Source organism: Rhinopithecus bieti, unplaced genomic scaffold (genome assembly GCF_001698545.2).
Source record: "Rhinopithecus bieti isolate Rb0 unplaced genomic scaffold, ASM169854v2 scaffold_16234, whole genome shotgun sequence".
In the NCBI taxonomy this organism is placed as follows: domain Eukaryota; kingdom Metazoa; phylum Chordata; class Mammalia; order Primates; family Cercopithecidae; genus Rhinopithecus; species Rhinopithecus bieti.
This window is the reverse complement of record NW_016808946.1, coordinates 216,238-231,951: the sequence shown is the minus strand read 5'-3', so window position 1 is coordinate 231,951 and position 15,714 is coordinate 216,238. Positions and strand designations below refer to the sequence as shown.

At 45.9% G+C, this 15,714-nt stretch overlaps 1 protein-coding gene across 1 annotated transcript in view; it reads left to right on the top strand.

Annotated features, from left to right (window-relative positions):
* CLSTN1 (calsyntenin 1) overlaps positions 1-15,714 on the top strand; it is a gene marked incomplete at its 5' end in the record, with an annotated part of 94,339 nt that overhangs the window by 59,797 nt on the left and 18,828 nt on the right. Inside the window, 5 exons of the mRNA XM_017887913.1 lie at positions 3,451-3,480; positions 4,655-4,850; positions 8,257-8,465; positions 10,316-10,465; positions 11,008-11,237. Of these exons, the coding sequence (XP_017743402.1) occupies positions 3,451-3,480; positions 4,655-4,850; positions 8,257-8,465; positions 10,316-10,465; positions 11,008-11,237 (815 nt within the window). The remainder of the gene's footprint in view (positions 1-3,450; positions 3,481-4,654; positions 4,851-8,256; positions 8,466-10,315; positions 10,466-11,007; positions 11,238-15,714) is intronic.

Below are 15,714 nucleotides of genomic sequence, written 5' to 3'. Positions count from 1 at the left end.
CTACCGTCATTGTATCTCATGAGAGGGACTATGATAGCTGTAACTTGTTCAGTCGCCCTGCCTTGCTGCAGTCCGATCCGTCTTCCTTATTAAAAGTAGAGTTTTAGGTTGAATGCACAGATGGCCACTTAAGGTGGGCGTAGGGCTGACCCTGCAGATGGCTCAGCAGACCCTGCAGTGATGGGCTCAGTTGTAAGGCTGGTGCAGAAGACCCAGGTCTGCCTGAGTTTTGCAAAGTCCACACTGCACCTGCCGCCTCGAACTACCAACCTGGTGAGTTGTTTTTTTAAGTCCTTGTAGGTAAAGGACCCAGCCTGACTAGCAATTTAATAAGTACTGGTGGATTTGAGGTACCATATCCCGTTGGTGGAACTCATTAAAGTAGCTAATGTTAATATTCAGAATATTGAGTATTCTGAGAGCTAGGTTTGTACCATGGCATTCCAGTCTGGGCAACAGAGGGAAACCCTGTCTCTAAAACAACCAACAAGCAGGAAATCTGCACTTACCTATGGAGAGACCTGTGTCAGGAAAGCACACCACAATCACGGTCATTAATGTCAATTCAGATGATGTGGAACTGCCTCGCTATTTTCTCTGCAGAACAGTCAACTCCAAGTCAAAAACTGAAGTTTTACCCAAATTAAAGCTGGGCAACCTAAATTACTTTAACATGTATTATGCAATGTTAATATGCATCAAAACATGTAATATTGTGAATTAGCACATCCTGGAAAACATTTGGACACGTCTGGTACTGGGCAGGTTACTCATGGGTGTCTGTAGAGCAGAGACGAGCAAATCTTTTCTGTGAAGAACTAGATAGGACTATTTTAAGCTTTGGGGCCCCTCGGATCTCTTTCGCAATGATGTAACTCTGCAACAACCTCCGCCCTTGCAGTGTGAAAGCAGAGACCATACATTAAATAAATGAGCATGTTTGTGTTCCAGTAAAATATATTTATAGAAACTGTATTTGAGGCCGGGCTGGTGGCTCACGCCTGTAATCTTAGCACTTTGGGAGGCAGAGGTGGGCGGATCACGAGGTCAGGAGATCAAGACCATCCTGGCTAACACAGTGAAACCCTGTCTCTACTGAAAATACAAAAACAAAAAAATTAGCCGGACGTGGTGGCGGGCACCTGTAATCCCAGCTACTCGGGACGCTGAGATGAGAGAATGGCATGAACACAGGAGGTGGAGCTTGCAGTGAGCCGAGATCGTGCCACTGCACTCCAGCCTGGGCGACAGAGCAAGACTCCATCTCCAAACAAAAAGAAAAAAAGAGAAGAAACTGTATTTGAAATTCATGTAATTTTCTCATGTTATGAAGTTCTGTGTTAAAAGGTAAAAATTGTTTTTAGCGTGTGAGCTGTTCAAAATCAGGAACAGGTTGGACTTTCTGGAAACGACAGTTTACAGACCCCTAATTCAAAACAGCTCTGTCCAGTGGGACCTGCTGTGCCAAGGGGAGTGCTCTGCGTCCACTGTCTCCTTGCAGCAGCCACCAGCCACATGTGGCTACTGGACCCTTGAGAACCAGCCAGTGTAACTGAGGAACTGGATTCTTCACATTGTTTGATGTGAAGTGCAGGCGTACAGAGTCTCTTGTACATGTGGGGCAGCAAACAGGGACAGAAATAATCATGACACCATTGTTTTAAACAGCAAAACAACTGATGGCATTTTCACACAATGGAAAATGATTGTAATAATAGCAAACATTTGTTAAGTGCTCTCTTTCTGCCACGCAATGTTTTAAGCACGTTACATGTTTTGACACGTGGATTCTCACTGTTATGTAGTAGTGAAAATGAATAAACTATGTAACTACCTATACCAGCAGGGATGAATGAATCTTAGATACACTAAGTTGCATGAAAAAGCAAGTCACGGCCAGGCACAGTGGCTCACGCCTATAATCCTAGCACTTTGGGAGGCCAAGGCGGGTGGATCACTTGAGGTCAGGAGTTCAAGACCAGCCTGGCCAGTACGGTGAAATCCCATCTCTACTAAAAATACAAAAATTAGCCGGGCTTGGTGGCAGGCGCCTGTAATCCCAGCTGCTTGGGAGGCTGAGGCGTGAGAATCACTTGAACCCAGGGATCTGAGGTTGCAGTGAGCTGAGATGCCACCACAGTACTCCAGCCTGGGCAACAGAGCGAGACTCTCTCAAAAAAAAAAAAAAAAAAAAAAAAAAAAAAAAAAAAAAAAAAAAAAAAAAAAAAAACGAAAAGCAAGTCAGAAAAACTACATGCCACGTGATACCATTTTTAAAACCTTAAAACCAAGCAAAATGAAACAACACTGCAGGGGAAATAAATGGTAGAACTATTATCAGAGCAAGGGAATTCAGGCCATGTTACCTTTGGGGGAGAGCAGGTGCCACCTGTGAGGGCCCACTGTGTTGAGGGGCAGCAGAATTCCTGACCTGTTCACATTTCCACTCCTCCATAGTAAAGGGTGTATACGCAGCATGTATATTGACTTGGTAGAACAGAGCTTTCGTGTAATAAAAACAATGACCATTGTAGCATCCCTATCGCTAGTTTCGAATCTGGTTTCTATTCACATTTAAGCAGATGCTCCATTAGCGGGAGGGGTTTATGTTTGTTGCCTTGGTTGGGTACTTTGGATTAGAAAAACATTGTTATTTTTTTCAGTTCAAGAACAAAGGGTTAAAACCTTTTGCTCCGGCCGGGCACAGTGGCTCACACCTGTAATCCCAGCACTTTGTGAGGCTGAGGCGGGTGGATCACGAGGTCAGGAGATGGAGACCATCCTGGCTAATATGGTGAAACCCCGTCTCTACTAAAAAATACAAAAAAACTAGCTGGGCGCGGTGGCAGTCGCCTGTAGTCCCAGCTACTCAGGAGGCTGAGGCAGGAGAATGGCGTGAACCCGGGAGGCGGAGCTTGCAGTGATCCGAGATTGTGCCACTGCACTCCAGCCTGGGTGACTGAGCAAGACTCCACCTCAAAAAAACAACAAAAACAAAACCTTTTGCTCAAATTTTTGTTTCATTAAATCTACTGGTGAGTTGAATGTTACCGAATCTAGCTGAGAGAATTTAGGTTGGAAATGAACATCTGAAAACTGCAAAATAACAAATAGATGTACTTTTTCATGGTTTGTCACTAGAGTGTTCATTAAAAGAAAAATCCTAATGACACCTGAGGGTGTTAGGACGCTTCATTTAAGAGTATTTCATCCCTAAATTAATAACTTCAGAATTATGCAGTAGTTCATGGTAAGTTGGATTCAAAGTGACATTTTGTTCCTGAAGATTAGGTTTCGCTGTAGCAATCCTAGAAGCCAGTCAATGAGCTTATTGTTGAATAATGTGTCAAGCTTTTCTGTGTAATTTGTGCACCTTTGACTTTTTTCCTTATTATTCGGTCTTCATTCTTTCCTGTATTACTGACATGGGTTTATCTTTTCTCCCTTTAGAGAGTTTTGAGGTGACAGTCACCAAAGAAGGTGATAAAGGGTTCTTTCTTCCCCTCTTATGAATATTAACCCACTAACTTTGTTTATAAAATTGGGAATCAGCCCTTAAACAGAAGAAACTGTCATGCTCTTTTATCCTTATTTATTCTCCTACTTTGTTTCTATTTTAAAGTATATTGATGGAAATTGTATGTAACCAGACCCTTGGTTAGAAATATCTAGAAATCAGACATCCATTTGAACTGTATGGATAATACTGTACATTTTTGTTTAATCGAACTTCAGAGATTTGCTTTGTAACAATTTTCTATTAGTTGGAATTGTGGAAGAAGTGCAGTCTTATTTTCATGTGAAATAAGTTTTGTGGAGTTTTACATAGACATCAAAACATTTATACTGTTCTCCCATGGACAAGAATGGAAACATAGATTTTTAACTCCTAATTAAGCTTGTGAGCCAATTTAGATGTAGAGAAGTTCCCAGGCTGGTGTCTTTTTCAGGTTTGATAGGATAAAGTACAAAACAAAGGCAAGTCTAGCCAGTCCCTCCCATAATAGAAACTGTCTGAATCGTGGGTGATAAAATAGCTGTTGAAATGGATGCCTGACGAGTTGGTATTTCTACCTTTCTCATTGAGTAGTTTGTTTTGATTCCCTAATTTTAGCCAGGCTCATTGCACAGGAAGACTTGTTTCCTTTGATTTTTTTTTTTTTTTTTGACAGAATTTCTGTAATTATGGTGCTGATCCTATATCTCACGCTTCCTCCTCTCTCAACACATAACTGCGTTTTAGCTTCTCTCTGGTCCAAATCAAACTGGCTGCCAGCCCTCCCAGGAGCTGGGGCAGCGCTGGTGTTCTCAGGCCTGGCTGTGTGCTAATGAGACTCCTTTTACCCTCAAGCTATCTAAGTGCTCCTGTGGAATGCCTGTCTATATTTTCTTCTCTCTCTTTTGTATTCCTGCATGAATGGATGCAAAGTAAACAAGTTGCTTGGAAAGCCAGAATCTGCTTCATCTTACTAAAGCCCCAGAACTTCCCCATGTTTAAAGCACAGTGCCCCGCTTTGTCCACGGACCCTCCAAACCCCTGGCTGCCGAATTGTTGTCATTTATTTTCTTTGGGGGTGGAGAGTGGGGGGAGGAGGGCAAGGTGCAGAGGATCTGCGTGGTAGGAATTCTAACCTGTTCTGCTTTGACTCCCTAGGTGAGATTTGTGGATTTAAAATTCACGGGCAGAATGTCCCCTTTGATGCAGTGGTAGTGGATAAATCCACTGGTGAGGGAGTCATTCGCTCCAAAGAGAAACTGGACTGTGAGCTGCAGAAAGACTACTCATTCACCATCCAGGCCTATGATTGTGGGAAGGGACCTGATGGCACCAATGTGAAGAAGTCTCATAAGTAAGCAAGCTGGACAAAGAGTGAAAGTAACCCACCGAGTACATGTGTGTGTGCAGAACGAAAACAGTAGTGACTATTCCCCGCTCCCCAAGACTGTTTTTCAAGTAGGCAGAAGAGAGTTCTCAAGTATCCACAATTAGATTGTAAACTCTTGGAGGGCAGGAATCATGTCTGTCTACCCTTGTATACAGCTCCTAGCAAGAGCCTCGCTCACATTAGGCATATTAGGTTTTTGGGGGTTTTTTTGTTTGTTTTTTGAGATGGGAGTTTCGCTCCTGTTGCCTAGGCTGGAGTGCAATGGCATGATCTTGGCTCGCCGCAACCTTTGCCTCCCAAGTTCAAACAATTCTCCTGCCTCAGCCTCCTGCGTAGCTGGGATTACAGGCATGTGCCACCAGACCCAGCTAATTTTGTATTTTTAGGAGAGACAGGGTTTCTCCATGTTGGTCAGGCTGGTTTTGAACTCCTGACCTCAGGTGATCCGCCCGCCTGGGCCTCCTAAAGTGCTGGGATTATAGGCGTGAGCCGCGCCTGGCTTTTTTCAGATGGAGTTTCGCCGTTTCACCCAGCTGGAGTTTAGTGGCAAGATCTCGTCTCATTGCAACCTCCGCCTTCTGGTTTCAAGCGATTTTCCTGCCTCAGCCTGGGATTACAGATGCCCGCCACCACGCCTGGCTAATTTTTGCATTTTTAGTAGAGAAGGGTTTCACCATGTTGGCCAGGCTGGTCTCAAACTCCTGACCTCATTATCCGCCTCGGCCTCCCAAAGTGCTGGGATTACAGGCGTGAGCCACCGCACCTGTCCTAGATTTTTAATGAGCAAGTGAATAATTTTATCACACCAAATACTCTATTAAAGAAATAAAGGCCCTACGTTAAAAATTCAAAAAATCTGCGTCTCCCTTAGGAAGTTTATTTTGTTGTCATGTTTATCTTTTGCTGTAATTCCTAAGGGCATAAACTTAATCATTGTTGGCCAGGCACAGTGGCTCACACCTGTAATCCCAGCACTTTGGGAGGCTGAGGTGGGAGGATCACTTGAGACCAGGAGTTTGAGACCAGCCTAGACAATGTAGAAGACGCCATCTCTCCAGAGCATAGACAGTTAGCCAGGTGCGGTGTCACATGCCTGTGGGCTCAGCTACTTGGGAGGCTAAGGCAGGAGGACTGCTTGAGCCCAGGAGGTTGAGGATGCAGTGAGCCATGATTATGCCACTGTACTCCAGCCTGAGTGTCAGAGTGAGACCCTGTCCCTAAAAAACAACAACAACAAAAAATTGGCCAGGCACAGTGGCTCACGCCTGTAATCCCAGCACTTTGGGAGGCCGAGGCAGGCAGATCCCCTGAGGTGATTTTCGCCCGAGGTCAGGAGTTCATGACCAGCCTGGCCAACATGGAGAAACCCTGTCACTACTAAAAATACAAAATTAACTGGGCGTGGTGGCACGTGACTGTAGTCCATGCTTCTCTGGAGACTGAGGCAGGAGAATCACTTGAACCTGGGAGGTGGAGGTTGCAGTGAGCCGAGATCACGCCATTGCACTCCAGCCTGGGCGAAAAGAGTGAAACTCCGTCTTAAAAAAAAAAAAAAAAAAAAAGTCACTGCTGGTGGAAGTAGGTTGACTTGCTGCCACAATCCTGAGTGTGTTGCTGCACCTCCTGCCAGTTAGGAACTGCAGGTGTAACAGGGCTTTGGACAAGACAACATAGAACAGGGGTCACCATACCCCCGGGCGTGGGCCAGTACTGGTCCGTGGCTGGTTAGGAACTGGCCCACACAGCAGGAGGTCAACAGCATGTGAGCGAGTGAGCATTACTGCCTGAGCTCCACCTCCCGTCAGATCAGCAGCGTCAGATCAGCGGAGGCATCAGGTTCTTATAGGAGCGCGAACCCTATTGTGAACTGTGCATGTGAGGGATCTAGGTTGCATGCTGCTTATGAGAATCGACTGCCTGATGATCTGAGGTGGGGCAGTTTCATCCCCAAACCATCCTCCCACCCCCATCTGTGGAGAAATTGCCTTCCATGAAACTAGTCCTTGGTGCCAAAAAGGTTGGGGACCGCTGGTGTTCTCAAGTCAAGCGTCTACAATTAGATTGTAAGCTCTAGTCTTTTCTCCACCACTTGCTAGCCCTTTGGCATTGTGCAAATTTAATTTTGTTGAGTCTGTTTCTATTTCTTTTGTTTTGTTTACTTTTTTTTTTTTTTTGAGGCAGAGTCTCGCTCTGTCACCCAGGGCGGAGTGCAGTGACACAGTCTCGGCTCACTGCAACCTCCACCTCCAGGGTTCAAGCGATTCTCCTGCCTCAGCCTCCCAAGTAGCTGGGATTACAGGCACACGCCACCACACCCGGCTAATTTTTGTATTTTTGGTAGAGACGGGGTTTCACCATGTTGGCCAGGCTGGTCTTGAACTCTGACCTCTGGTGACCCTCCCGCCTCGGCCTCCCAAAGTGCTGGGATAGGTGTGAGCCACCATTCCTGGCCTTGAGTCTCAGTGTCTCCTTAGCACATCTACTAAAGAAGGGTATGTGGGTGAGATGGTGTCACATAACCCATTGTGAGGGTCAGACCGACAGCATTGGGATGAGGAGGCTCATGGTGAGCAGAGGGTGCAGCGCCCCAGTGAGTCACTCCTCTTTTTCCGCAGCGTAATGTAATTGTTTCCCTTGAAAAGGTCATATTTTGACCAAAGTCCTTGTCTGAGTCAGAAGCATGCCCTGACCATTAGCCCTTGAAACCTACAGTTTTCTTTATTTGTAGCCAGGTCTGATGGCACCCTAATTTTCTTGGTAACTGAGCTGGGGTATTGGCAGGTGGCAACGGCCTGCCCCTCCTGAGCTCTTCCATTTGTTGAGTCAGGACCTGGTGATGCCATGGTCTCTAGCCTGTTCCCTAGAAGTAGGACAGAATTCGTTTGAACTCTCAGAATCAAACCATTTTATGCATTCTCTGTTTCATACCCCTTCTTCCCTTGGCTCTATTTTTTTCTGGATTTTGCGACAAAATATGTTTCAACTTTAAAATTGGAGAGCAAACAGACGTCTGGTATTGTTTATCTTCCTTCTGCCTGTCCTGTCCCATGTTGTCAAAAAAAAACATCCAAGACTCTTTTATTTTAGATGATTGCTTTTTTGCTTTATTCTTAGGATATGGAAGAATTGACCCAAATCCCTCTTTTAGCTTTCTGTTATCTCCACATTGAATGAAAAGCACTGAATAACTTGGTTTAATTTTTGACTTCATCATATGGAATTCATGAAACAAGGTATCAGAAACAGGAAATTTCAAAGTCAGGCAGAATTGGTATCTTTTGGGTAAACACACACACACACACACACACGCACACACACTGACACCGAAAACAAGCAAAAAAACTGTATTTTTCTCCCTCCCTTCATCCAGAGCAACTGTCCACATTCAGGTGAACGACGTGAATGAGTATGCGCCCGTGTTCAAGGAGAAGTCCTACAAAGCCACGGTCATCGAGGGGAGGCAGTACGACAGCATTTTGAGGGTGGAGGCCATGGATGCCGACTGCTCCCCTCAGTTCAGCCAGATTTGCAGCTACGAAATCATCACTCCAGATGTGCCCTTTACTGTCGACAAAGATGGTAAGAACGGAGGAGCGCGCTTTCCTTAGTTGGGTAGACAGTCCCTGCCAACCCCACTGACTTTACACCCCAGCTTCTGTGCTTTGTCAGAACTCCACGAAACTCACAAATTGGAGACCTAACCTGGTGTGCTTTTGCTTTTAATTGTAAAAACATTTAAGTTCCTACTTTGTCCCCTGACAGCTTCTTCTCTGGAACCTGAAAGTCCTGTATTCTCTCGTTTTTTTTTTGCTTTCCTACCAAAATCAAATAAAAATCCTCCCACCTGACAGGGCTTTATTTTTTTAATCTTCTTAACTTTCAGTCCACATGCATCTCTATGAGACTGACCTTTACATTTAGTTTGTCTAATTTTCTGTTCTTCATTAAGTTTTTTGTTTTTGTTTTTGTGGTTTTTTTTGAGACATAGTCTCACTGTGTTCCTCAGGCTGGAGTACAGTGGCACAATCTCAGCTCACTACAACCGCTGCCTCCTGGGTTCAAGTGATTCTGCTGCCTCAGCCTCTCGAGTAGCTGGGATTACAGGTGCCCGCCACCACACCCAGCTAACTTTTTGTTTGTTTGTTTGTTTGTTTGTTTGTTTTTGAGACGGAGTCTCGCTCTGTCGCCCGGGCTGGAGTGCAGTGGCCGGTTCTCAGCTCACTGCAAGCTCCGCCTCCCGGGTTCATGCCATTCTCCTGCCTCAGCCTCCGAGTAGCTGGGACTACAGGCGCCCGCCTCCTCGCCCGGCTAGTTTTTTTTTTTTTTTTTTTTTGTATTTTTTAGTAGAGATGGGGTTTCACCGTGTTAGCCAGGATGGTCTCAATCTCCTGACCTCGTGATCCGCCCGTCTCGGCCTCCCAAAGTGCTGGGATTACAGGCTTGAGCCACCGCGCCTGGCCTTTTTTTGTATTTTTAGTACAGACGGGGTTTCACCATGTTGGCCAGGCTGGTCTTGAAGTCCTGACCTCAGGTGATCCGCCCACCTTGGCCTTCCAAAGTGCTGGGATTACGTGTGTGAGCCACCATGCCTGGCCGTGTTCTCCATTAAGTTAGAATGTCCTGCCACATCTTTTTTCTTTTTCTTTTTTGAAAGAAGGTCTTGCTCTGTCGCCCAGGCTGGAATGTAGTGGTGCAATCATTGCTCACTGTAACCTTGACCTTCTGGGCTCAAGGGATCCTCCTGCCACAACCTCGCTAGTAGCTGGGACTGCAGGCACACACCTGTAGTCCCAGCTACTTGGGAGGCTGAGGTGGGAGAATCACTTGAACCCGGGAGGCAGAGGTTGCAGTGAGCCGAGACTGGGCCACTGCACTCTAGCCTGGGCAACAGAGTGAGGCCCTGCTCCAAAAATAAAAAATAATACGACGTTTGCATTGTTAATTAATGCACAGTCCAGAATCTTTGATGGAATTATGGACATTGCAAACACGTTCCAGAGATCTGTACTCACGTTCACAAAGCAGGCTTCTGTGCAGTGGGTGGGGGTAGGAAATCTCTTTCTTTTAATAAAGTAAATGATCAATGATCTTGTATTTAATACTTGAGGTACTTGAATGATTTTGTCTTTTTAATTCTCTTAATGCATGTAACCAGTTAAATCTTAATGGAAAGCCCAACATAACACTGGGAGAGTAAGTGGAGACTGAGCTGTGTGGCTCCGTCTCTTCTGTTGAAACTCTTCAGGGTGGATTTAGTGTGGGTTTGGGCTCAGGGAGGACAGGTTGCAGGTTAAGCATCACAAGCGTATGTTTATTTTTGGCCGAGTACTTACAGGGCTTAAAGTGTATGCATTTTATCTTTCCGCCTAGGACAACAAAAGTAAAACCAGCGGGGGTGTTGCTTCTCACTGTTGTTTTGCCCCTGAAAGGTTATATAAAAAACACAGAGAAGTTAAACTATGGGAAAGAACATCAGTATAAGCTGACCGTCACTGCCTATGACTGTGGGAAGAAAAGAGCCACAGAAGATGTTTTGGTGAAGATCAGCGTTAAGCCCACCTGCGCCCCTGGGTGGCAAGGTGAGCCTCATTCTCTCCCCGGTGCTCACATCTGTTCTTAAAACTGATATGGGTGGCAAGGTGAGCCTCATTCTCTCCCCGGTGCTCACATCTGTTCTTAAAACTGATATGGGTGGCAAGGTGAGCCTCATTCTCTCCCTGGTGCTCACATCTGTTCTTTTTTTTTTTTTTTTTGAGACGGAGTCTTGCTCTGTCACCAGGCTGGAGTGCAGTGGCGCGATCTCAGCTCACTGAAAGCTCCGCCTCCCGGGTTCACGCCATTCTCCTGCCTCAGCTTCCCGGGTAGCTGGGACTACAGGCGCCCGCCACCACGCCCGGCTGGTTTTTTGTATTTTTAGTAGAGACGGGATTTCACCATGTTTGCCAGGATGGTCTCGATCTCCTGACCTTGTGATCCGCCCACCTCGGCCTCCCTAAGTGCTGGGATTACAGGTGTGAGCCACCACGCCTGGCCACATCTGTTCTTAAGACTGATACGCCGCAGCAACCTAAAGTGTGTGTTTTCCTTCTCTCCTCCCCTGCTGATCTGTGGACCAACACAGGATGGAACAATAGGATTGAGTATGAGCCAGGCACGGGCGCGTTGGCCGTCTTTCCAAATATCCACCTGGAGACATGTGACGAGCCAGTTGCCTCAGTACAGGCCACAGTGGAGCTAGAAACCAGCCACATAGGGAAAGGCTGCGACCGAGACACCTACTCGGAGAAGTCCCTCCACCGGCTCTGTGGTAAGGAGACCAGGCGTTCCTGCATCTGGCTGGCTTCGGTGAAGGTGGGAGGGACCTTTACAACTGGAAATACTTGTGCGTGTTGTGTTCCTGATTATAAACTGTGATAGAGAATCTGCACTTCTGAAATGAACTTTGCTGCCTTGCTGGCTAGTTTTAATACTGGATGGGCTTTGAATATGTTCAAACATCTTATTGAATATGTTGTGTATATGTGCAATTTTTTTTTTTTTTGAGACGGGGTCTTGCTCTGCTGCCCAGGCTGGAGTGCAGTGGCTGGATCTCAGCTCACTGCAAGCTCCGCCTCCTGGGTTTACACCATTCTCCTGCCTCAGCCTCCTGAGTAGCTGGGACTACAGGCACCCGCCTCGTCGCCCGGCTAGTTTTTTGTATTTTTTAGTAGAGACGGGGTTTCACTGTATTAGCCAGGATGGTCTCGATCTCCTGACCTTGTGATCCACCCGTCTCGGCCTCCCAAAGTGCTGGAATTACAGGCTTGAGCCACCACGCCCGGCCATATGTGTGCATTTTAAGAACCACTGGTGGCCAGGTATGGTGGCTTATGCCTGTAATTCCAGCACTTTAGGAGGCTGAGGTGGGAAGGTCACTTGAGCCCAGGAGTTTGAGACCAGCCTGGGCAATACAGCGAAACCCCATCTCTACAAAAAAATTGAAAAATTAACTGGGGATGTTGGCATGCACCTGCAGTTCCAGCTACTCAGCAGGCTGAGGTGGGAGGATCACCTGAACCTGGGAGATTGAGGCTGCAGTGAGCCGTGATGGCACCATTGCACTCCAGCCCAGGCAATAGAGCGAGACCCTGTTTTAAAAAAAGAACCACTGATTTGAAGGAAGTATTTCTCCAACATACATTGAGAATCATCCAATAAGGGCTTCTATAGGAGTACATGGAGTGAGTTTTGCATGAAATGAGATGTTTACTTACAAACTGAAGAAAAAGGCCAGGGTGCGGGGGCTCATGCCTGTAATCTTAGCACTTCAGGAGGCTGAGGTGGATAGATTGCTTGAGCTCAGGAGTTCGAGACCAGCCTGGGCAATATGGCGAAACTCTGTCTCTGCAAAAAAAATACAAAAACTAGCCAGGCGTGGTGGTGCACGCCTGTAGTCCCAACTACTTGGGAGGCTGAGGGAGGAGGATCGCTTGAGCCTAGGAGGTGAACGTTGCAGTAAGCCATGGTCACACCACTGCATTCCAGTCTGGATGACAGAGTGAGAACCTGTCTCAAAAAGAACGGAAGGAAAAATAGAAGTAATACGATAGCTTTTGACAAACATGAACTAGAAAATCAAAACTAAAGATAGCCACATCTAACTTAGAATCTTCATAGACTTTCTATATCACAATATTGTGTGGAGAAATTGAGAGACAGAATTACTGGGAGACCCACCGGAAGGCTAGGTCTTTCTCTTTACTGTTGGCTGTGGATATTTTTCTGGCTTATCTAAATGAAGAAGAAGTGAGGTATGGATGGCTGTCATGGAAGATGCTGAGGGAAGAGTATGTAGTTGGCTGGTGATAAATCCCACTAAATGAAGCACTGTTTTCATAAACTGGAAGGGTCTTTTGTGTTTCAAGAGCTACTTGGAAACAGCTTTTCAGGGAGCATTTTCTTAAACTGATCATTCTTTTCACTAGCCTGATAACAACCATGAGATAGATTTAGGTTACTGGTTTTCTTACATAATTGAAAATTATCCAGATCACTTGAGGTTAGGAGTTCAAGACCAGCCTGATCAACATGATGAAACTCCGTCTCTACTAAAAATACAAAACTTAGCCAGGCGTGGTGCTGGGTGCCTGTAATCCCAGCTACTCGGGAGGCTGAGGCAGGAGAATCACTTGAACCCGGGAGGTTGCAGTGAGCCAAGAGTGTGCCACTACTCTCCAGCCTAGGTGACAAAGCTAGACTTTGTCTTAGGAAAAAAAAAAAAAGAGCCGGGCGCAGTGGCTCAAGCCTGTAATCCCAGCACTTTGGGAGGCCGAGACGGGCGGATCACGAGGTCAGGAGGTCGAGACTATCCTGGCTAACACGGTGAAACCCCGTCTCTACTAAAAAATACAAAAAATTAGCCGGGCGAGGTGGCGGGCGCCTGTAGTCCCAGCTACTCAGGAAGCTGAGGCAGGAGAATGGCGTGAACCCGAGAGGTGGAGCTTGCGGTGAGCTGAGATCCAGCCACTGCACTCCAGCCTGGGCGACAGAGCAAGACTCCGTTTCAAAAAAAAAAAAGAAAGAAAAGAAAAAAAATTATCATATGGTAAATAAACCAAAGGAGAAAACTAGACATTATGCTGCCGCAGCCCGATGATGAGTATACTGGGGTGTGGCAACTCCTAATCCAACTATTCGTAATTGTCACCTCAATATATGTAAGTCAGGAGGTCTGGCGCATTTTCTGTTTTAAACCATGCATATAAGTATAGTGTATAAAATTTATTCTGTTTCTCATTTCATAGTATTAAGTGAATTTTTTTTCAGCAGAATAAAGTTAGGAAGAATAGAAAGAATTTGAGTGCTTACTATATACCAGGCATTTTTTTTTTTCTTTTTTTCTTTTTTCTTTGAGACAGAGTCTCCCTCTGTTGCCCAGGCTGGAGTGCAATAGTGCAATCTTGGCTCACTGCATCCTCTGCCTCCCGGGTTCAAGTGATTCTCCCGCGTCAGCCTCCCAGGTAGCTGGGATTACAGGCAACCACCATCATGCCCAGCTCCTTTTTGCATTTTTAGTAGAGACAGGGTTTTACCATGTTGGCCAGGCTAGTCTCCAACTCCTGACCTCAAGTGATCCACCCACCTCGGCCTCCCAAAGTGCTGGGATTACAAGCATGAGCCACCATGCCTGGCCTTACGCCAGGTACTTCTATGTGTGTTTTAGCATAGTCTTTCCAGCAAGCCTACAGAGTAGGTGGGTATTGACCTTGTTATAGAGGAATTAAACAATTGAGACTAAAGCAGGTTAAGTAGCTTGCTGAAGGCCACATATTCAGGAGCTGAGGTTTTAGTGTGTGTGTGTGGTTTTTTTTTTTTAGACAGAGTCTCGCTGTCACCCAGGCTGGAATGCAATGGTGCTATCTTGGCTCACTGCAACCTCCACTTCCTGTGTTAAAGTGATTCTCCCACCTCAGCCTCCCAAGTAGCTGGAATTACAGGCATCTGCCATCATGCCTGGCTAATTTTTGTGTTTTTGTAGAGACAGAGTTTTACCATGATGCCCAGGCTGGTCTTGAACTCTTGACCTCAGTCGATCTGCCCCCCTCAGCCTCCCAAAGTTCTGGGATTACAGGCGCAAGCCACCACGCCTAGCCTCAGGAGCTAAGATTTAGACTAAGGTCTTCTGTTACTCTCTAAAAGACCAGGCTGGTCCAGCCAAGGCCTGCTGCTCCGAGTAATAGCTTAGTCAAGAAGGAGCTTGCAAAATCTTTTCCTGTGGACAAAAAAAAATTTTTTTTAATTTGAATGTGGCAATACGTAACAACAGTTGGAAAACATTTTTTGTGTTCTTTGACTTAGTAATTTCATTTCTAAGAATTTATTTTAAGGGAATAGTCATGGAGACACACAAAGCTGTGCATGCAGGTGAGGTTTAATAGGAAAAGGTTAGGGACAGCCTCAGTGCCCACCTGGGAGGCTGGTCAGTAAGTGATGCTGTATCTGTGCAATGAAATGCTATTCATGCCAGGCATGGTGGCTCACACCTATAATCCCAGCACTTTGGAAGTCTGAGGCGGATGGATTGCTTGAGCCCAGTAGTTGGAGACTAGCCTGGGCAACATGGCAAAACCCCGTGTCTACAAAAAACACAAAAATTAGCTGGGCATGGTGGCACGCGCCTGTGGTGCCAGCTACTTTGGAGGCTGAGGTGGGAGGATTGCTTGAGCTCGGGAGGTGGAGGCTGCATTTAAACCAACACTGCACTGCAGCCTGGGCAACAGGGGAGACCCTGTCTCAAAAAGAAAGAAAGGAATGCTATTCAGATATTTTAAATTACATGATAGAAGAATATTACTAGGAATATATACATATTATGCACATACATAGCAGGACTCCACTTTTATTTTATTTATGTATATTTTGAGACAGGGTCGCACTCGCCCAGGCTGGAGTGTGGTGGCACAATCACAGATCACTGCAGCCTCAACCTCCTGGGCTCAAGTGATCCTCCCATCTCAGCCTCCCAAATAGCTGGGACTACAGGGATACACCACCACACCTGGCTAATTTTTGTGTTTTTTGTATTGATGGGGTTTCGCCATGTTGTCCAGGCTGATCTCCAACTCCTGGGCTGAAGCGATCTGTGTGCCTTGGCCTCCCAAAGTGCTGGGGTTACAGGTGTGAGCCACCATACCAGGCCAGGACTCCCATTTTTCTAAGAAAACACATCATTTTTGGGTATATTTATCAAAGGAAGAATGGGTGTTTATACTAAAATGGTATAATTTGGATCAGATTACAAGAAATGCTTCTTTTCCCTTCCTTTTTTTTTTTTTTTTTTTTTTTTTTT